Source organism: Corylus avellana, chromosome 1 (assembly GCF_965113065.1).
Source record: "Corylus avellana chromosome 1, dhCorAvel1.hap1.2, whole genome shotgun sequence".
NCBI classification, from domain to species: Eukaryota; Viridiplantae; Streptophyta; class Magnoliopsida; order Fagales; family Betulaceae; genus Corylus; species Corylus avellana.
Window position 1 is genome coordinate 43,876,416 of NC_142490.1, and position 7,099 is coordinate 43,883,514.

Sequence of the window (7,099 nt, forward strand, 5' to 3'; positions counted from 1 at the left end):
AAACAGAGCAGCTATAAAGTGATTCTTTGAAAGTTAATGAAAATGATTCAAAATTTCTTCCATATTTCATCTTCTTCCCTTAGATTTTGACAGATTTATTATCATTTTGTAGAGCATATATATATATATATATATATATATATATATATATATATATTGAAGATTGAAGATATACAGAAACACAGAATTCAAATAAGTAATACGAACAACTTAGTAGCAACATTATAACGTGGTACATAATTGATAAAGAGATACAATAAAAAGAATATTTCATGCGTGCTCTGTATCTGCTTCCCGGCCTCTTGCCCACTCTCCATTCTCGTCACAGGGGAACAAAATGAGTTTAGGACATTTGATTTTCTGCACGTACCTCAACTCTGGAAACAGTGCTCGCAGTTGCCGCCAATCCATCTGCAATTCACTCAACAACTCCAACCGTAGAATGCTAACATTCCATTTCTCGCATCCCACTGGGTGAAGTACTTGCGACAGCTTTCCTCCCCTTACATACAGCTTCTTCAGGTTCTTCAGGTTTAAGATCGTCACCCAGTCAGGCATCTCAGAACAAGGGAGAAACCGAAGCTCCAGTTTCGTTAAAGAAGCAGGCGATGTAAGATTCGGAGTCGCGGTAGTTGTGTTCGTTGAATTTCCCTGTTCGATACTCTGCTCTTTCTCTGGCCATGCTACCGATAACGACACGAGGTTTTTAAATTTTGATAAATCAATCAGCTCCGCTACGTCCTCAGTCTTATACCTTCTGTCTACATTTATGCTCAACTTCTTCAAACTTTCCAGAATTGCCAAATCTTTCAGCTTGCAGACCTTCTGGACGTCGGGCACACAACCATTTCTATTCTCGCCGTCGTGCCCTGAAGTTTTCCCGGGACGCTTTTTTTCTTTCGGTGGTTTACCAATCAAAAAGCCATGAAGGACTTGGAGTTTTGAGAGCTTAGAAAGTCCAGCAGGCATGTGGCTAATCAAGTAACACCCAGATATGTCTAACCATGTCAGGTTTGTCAGTGAGCCTATCCCTTCTGGAAGGCTCTCTAAATAATGACAGGCATGGAGATCCACGATGATTAGCTTGGTGAGTTTGCAAATTGAATCTGGAAGAGCCGTAACTCTAGTGATTCCCCTAAGGCTGAAGTAACTAAGACGTTTCATTTTCTTTAAATCGTTCAAGAACTCGGTATCATCTACTTCAACAACTTGCTTAGTCGACTCCTGATATCTACCCAATTGAAGAACTTTCAAATTCTTCATCTCTGATAAACTGTCCTCTCTTAAATCAACATACGGCTCACTTACGTTAAACAGAGTTTCAACTTTCTCCACCTTCAGACGGAAGCCATAAGTCAACTCCCGAAGCGACGAATATCCTTCTTCAGTTTTTACTAGGAACCCCCTCTTATTCTTCTTCTTCTCAGAGAAATCTGCAATTGGATTTCTATTTGTGAGAGAGCGAATGAAGTTGCTTGTTCCCCCCCTCGTATTACTCTTGTCAGAGAAATCTGCAGTTGGATTTCCATTTGGGTGAAAGCGAGTGAAGTTGTTTGTTTCCGCAAGCCGAATTACAGCGTAGCGAATTAACGGGTGCATCTTGCAGAGTTCTGAGCTTGGTCTGCGCTTTTTGGGAACGCGCTCGATGATGCCTCTGGCGATAAATTCTTCGAACAAACCGTTGCCCTTCTCCTCGGCACTAGTGTCGGATAAAAAACCCTCACCTACCCACCAGTGGACCAATGCTTTCTTCTTGATGACCGTGTTCTGAGGGAACACCGAGAAACAGAGCAAACAGCTTTGCTTCCATTCTTCTTTTAGACCATGGTAGACCTCCCGAATCTCCTTCAAAATTGAGCTCTCAGACATCATGTTTTCGATATTTAGCTCTAACTTCTTAGCAAAGCGGGAAGGTTTGAAGCTTCTAGACTCCAAATTATCTGAAGAGAGTTTTTTGATTGAATCGAGTCGAGTCTTTAACGTTAAGACAACTCCAAGGGTTTGGTCAAGCTTTTCTTCAAGGATTTTGGTTTCAATGGATTTTCTTGATTCTTCTTTTCCTTCTCTGATGGCATCGTCCAAATTGTTGAGAATCAAATCTTTGAACTCATTGTTGACGCGGTCTCCCCATTCCTTCAGTCTCTCACAGCCATTTTCTACGCACTTTAGTTCCTCCAGGATTTTCATAAACTTTAGCTGTATACCTTCGTCCTCCTTTTGGCTAGGAGTTAGGTGTTTCTTTCGCTTGGATAATTGGTCTAGAAACTGCGGCATGATGAAATCGATGAATATATGGAAGGGCGTGGTTCGCCCAGATCTCGAGAATGAAAGAAGATCCAAAGGCTCAAATGAAGAATTTGGAGAGGTGATTTGTTTCGACATGGTTGATTAACAATAAGGAGCCAACGTACAACCTCAGATTAACAAGAAAGAATGGAACAATACAATGAAATGGAGAGAAGAAACGAGCCAACAACCTTTGCTTAATTGGCAGCAATGGTCGGAAGAGAACAATGAACAGAAAATGACACAAGATTCGAACAAATGGTAGAATGAGGCTCAATCTCTTGTATATACTTACCGAGAATTTAACAACCCCTTACAAGTATAATGTCAAGAGTAGTGGAAACAATCTTTCAATGAAAAGGGGAAGATTAGTGCAACACAAAAGCTCCACTTAGAGGGATATTGAGTGATGGTGGACCCGCAGGGCTTTCAGTAGCCACTATGTTATTTTCACGTTATTTACTTTTTGTTGAAGTTTAGACAATTAAGGTTATTTTAGTATTATCAATAATGGGCTTGGGGACACGTTTAGGGTTTGTTTAGACTCTATTTAAGTACCTCTTGTTTTCAGACGGAGGCGGAATGAATAAATCTTTTATTAGCCGTCAATGAGATGAGACTTCTCGTACTCGATCAATGGTGAGACTCCATTGTAGGTTATTGTTTTTGTGACTTCTTGGTTGAGTTTATTTGGCCTTTATTCTTGTGTGCTTACAGCTATTGGAGGATAATAAGTCTGGTTATCCTAATCTTCCTTTGGATCTGTATTGCCCCTGCATCATTGAGTGAAAGGAATGCTTCATTAAAAAGCATATAAACCTATAACAAAAGGAATGAGTGTACCAAATATTAACAAGGAAAGCAGCACCCTTTTCCAATATAAAGTAAAACCAAGCACCCTTTTCCCCTTTCTCTAATAACAAGGAAAGCATTAATATTACCTATACTACAACTACTATCAAAGTTGGTAGTTTAATGGCTCAAGGAAGTTCTCAAGTAGTCAAAGCATGTATTAGAGAGTGGGTTCAAATCTCAGCAATGGAGAATCCCCACATATGCCTTATTAGTATTAGCTACCTTAGATTCTCATTGATAGCCTAGTGGGGCTAGGTTAGGCTATAGCTCAGTCGGACTTGAGGAAGCGCCTGCGGTTCCCACCATCTAGGACCATTCTGTGCGGCTCCCAGCAGGTAGGTGCTACTATGGTTACGCCCAAATAGAATAGCCACAATTAATCTTCCCGGCCTACCCTTTTTTGCTCCCAAAAAAAAAAAAAACTATTATACAACTTAGAAGGAATTAAATTTTTATACTATCAACATTAAATTGATCTCTAGCATTCATTTTCGTTTTTTTTTTTTTTTTCTTGAACGGAAAGAGATAATCAATATGTACCAAAGGCCCGTCTCATATATGTAAAGTAGATTATTACAGTATCTATTTTAATAATCTTGCCTTTTCTCCAATTTTATGATGAAAAAGAAATAACCAGTGTACGAAAAGCATCATCCCATAGAAGTAAAGTGCTAACTATTTCCCCCCTCCCTCTTCCTTGTAATTTGGTACTGTTAACTATTTCCCATTTCCCCTTTTCACTCATAGCAAGGCAAGCACCCATAGCTTAGAAATAAAAAAGGGAAGGCATCCATAAAGAACATCCTAAAGTATATGCATTTTTGTCATCACTCTCAAAGTTTAAAAATTTATGATGTCGATATTTCAAGAATTTTTCCTGTTTAATTTCCTTAAAAAAAAAAAAAAAAAAAAAAAAAAAACAACAACCTGCTCAAAAAAGAAGGACACCTTCTAAAAAGGGTATACCTGCTACAGCAGACATCATAAACATATAATCCAAGAGGATCTTACAGAAATCAGAATCATCACCGTCATTGTTGTTGACTTCATTCGTATTATAGTAGAGTTGTGTAGCAACATGCCAAATTATAAGGCTCTGATCATAATTAACATCAACAACATAAGACATGCATCAACTTACTACTACCACTATTCCAATCGATCACTATCCTGTAGAACCCAATCACCTCAAGCTGAACATATCCTCTTCGCAGTGTCAGGATCATCTTTTTTAGCTGATCAAAGATGAAATCTTGCGAAAACCATGCTTGAATAGAAGGTTGAAATGGCTGCCATAACCACACACCAGGATATAAACCGGACAAAAGATAAGGGTTTGGGTGTAAATTTTGACTCTATCAATGTGAATGGTGAGAATGAGACCACTCACCAGCCAGCCATGCAAGATACGTGGTTTGGTATATATTTTTCAATTTTCTCTTTGAGTGACAGAGTTGTTAATTGTCATTGAGGGCTGATTTTTTTGTTCTCAGCTAGTTCATTTGACATCATCTTATTTGATAGAAGAGGTCAACTCAAATTGGAACATGATTGTGGGCCAAAGTTTCACTAAAAAATAGACCACAAAATCTCCGTCAACAATCCTTATATTTTATTAGGTTTATGACCCACATCATATTTTATTAGGATCATGGCTCACCAGAGAACGGGACTCAAGTTGGGCTCCAACTCAGGATTTTTCTTCTCCACATGGTCTAGTCCAACAACCTTAAGAGGCCCAAGTATTCGTCACTCAACAATTACCATCAAGGAGTTGGCCAACTCTTATGATAATGACCCATTAAAACACAAATACAAGGAGGAGCTTATATGGGTTGGACGTCCAGTGAGTCGTTTTTTATTTCATTAGGCCCAAGTGAAGCTCCACCTAAAAAAGGGTCCAACCAAAGTGCAAACTTACAGCCCAATCCAGTCAAAGTTTTACCATTACACCTGTAAACGTGACAACATGCACGAGTTTACATGGGTTGCGTTAAAAAAATAAATAAAAATTTGCAAGAATCTACTTGTCCATTCTTATTCTTAGAGCATATTATGGAGTTCAAAAATAATAGTTACAGTATAAAATTATTACTGACTTACAGTTGAAAAATATTATTGAGTCATACTTAAGATTATCACTGAGTTACAGGTGAATAGTTAAAGATTATCATCTAGTTAACCTCGTTAGAGTATAAATCTATTTGTATATGACATGATTCTCCTATAAATAGGAGCATGCTATATTGTAAATATTACTTAGAGAAATAAAAGCTTAATACAGTTTTAAAGCTTGATCTTGTAGATTTAAGTCATAGACCGTGAATAACGTATTTTCGTCTAAATTGCAATTTTCTTTTATGGTTCTTATCATTTGTTTCGATTGATTTCACAATCACAAAACCCATTTATCTATAATGTTTTATTTTTATTGGAAAAAAAAAATTGTCGTTAGTCAGATCCACGCAGAGCCAACCCACTTCCTCCCGCCGACCCTTAACGGCCATCGCCGGTGTCGTTCTCAGCCCTTCAGTTCTCGCAGCTCATTTACCAGCAGCCCTCACAGCCTTACCCAGCATCTCCAAGCAACCACAGTTGTCCTTGACCGGAAGGCCGTTTTGCAACGGAGAAGCTGGGTTTTTCGAATCATATTTCTGAAGGCCACTAAGCTCCGCCCAGTCCGTTCCACAACCAGACTTCCGACTATCTGCACCACGAGCCGTCCACCATTGCACAGCTTTCCGTTCAAGAACCCATCGCAGAGCCACCGCACAGCACCAACACAAAACCGGCGCTGCCACTAGTTGTCCACGGCTCACATCCCAAATTTCAACACCCAGCCACAGCACCGGTCTCTGCAACACCATTCATAGCCCCGCTCCATCCGGTTCAAACGCATCCGTTCACGCCAGATTTTCAAGGGTTGTTTTGTGGAGAAGAAGTGTTGTGTTTGGTTACAGGTTTTGATTTAACTTTATTTGGGTGTGCAGATATTCCTATTCTAGTTTAGGAACATGATATCTTGGTTTAGCTATTAGACCTAGATTTGTTTGGTTACATGATTTAGTTAATACTTATCCTAGTTTTCTGTAATCTACGACTAGGCTATTCCTTCAAAAAAAAAAAAAAAAAAAAAAAGGAGAAGAGGAAACCGAGAAATATATATATATATCGGTTGAAAAAGAACAAAAAAAAAAAAAAAAAAGGAGGTCAAGTTGCCCATGTTTTTGCCTTTTGTTGACACAGTTATTAGGTCTTTTGTTGGTCCTTTGTTGACCTAGGCCTACTTTTGGCTATTTGTTGGCCCAATTCTCTTGGCCTTTGTGGTATGCCCATTTTAGCCCACAATTGGCCCATATCGACCATAGTAGCCGATGCTGGCCACAGTTGTCGAAGTTCAAGTTTAAGAGCAGTCGATGTTTCAAATCTGGTGCCATCAACTCCACTCAACTACCCAACTCCAACGAGTTTCTGGTCACCATCTCGGCCTTCATTGCCGACCAAAGAACAAACTCAACTTTTCATAAGTTTACACCTTGAGTTTGAAGGGAGTGTTAGAGCATATCATAGAGTTCATGGATAATAGTTACAGTGTAAGACTATTACTGACTTACAGTTAAAGAATACTACTGAGTCACATTTGAAGACTATCATTGAGTTACAAGTAAATAGCTAAAGATTATCACCTAGCTAACCTAACTAGAGTAGAAGTCTATTTGTATCTAACATAATTCTCTTATAAATAGGAGCTTAATATTATATTGTAAATATTACTCAGAAATAAAAGCTTAATGCAGCCTTAGGGCTTGATCTTGTGGATGTAGGTCATAGACCGAACCATGTAAATCTCTATGTCACTATCTTATTACTTCTGCATTGTTATTTATTATTATTTCCGCATTATGAAATCTTATATCCATAATCTCTCAACTTACACTTCTTCAACCATAAACTAAAT

General features: G+C 38.7%; 1 protein-coding gene across 1 annotated transcript; it reads right to left on the bottom strand.

Moving 5' to 3' along the window:
• Nucleotides 1-270: 270 nt before the first annotated feature.
• Nucleotides 271-2,382, bottom strand: LOC132169939 (disease resistance RPP13-like protein 4). The gene has a single exon (XM_059580877.1). The coding sequence runs from the start codon at nucleotides 2,380-2,382 to the stop codon at nucleotides 271-273; it is 2,112 nt and encodes a 703-aa protein (XP_059436860.1).
• Between the last annotated feature and the right edge of the window lie 4,717 nt (nucleotides 2,383-7,099).

Bases quoted from the DNA above. Each gene is read 5' to 3' on its own strand.
- LOC132169939 (XM_059580877.1), bottom strand. From the start codon at position 2,382: ATGTCGAAACAAATCACCTCTCCAAATTCTTCATTTGAGCCTTTGGAT.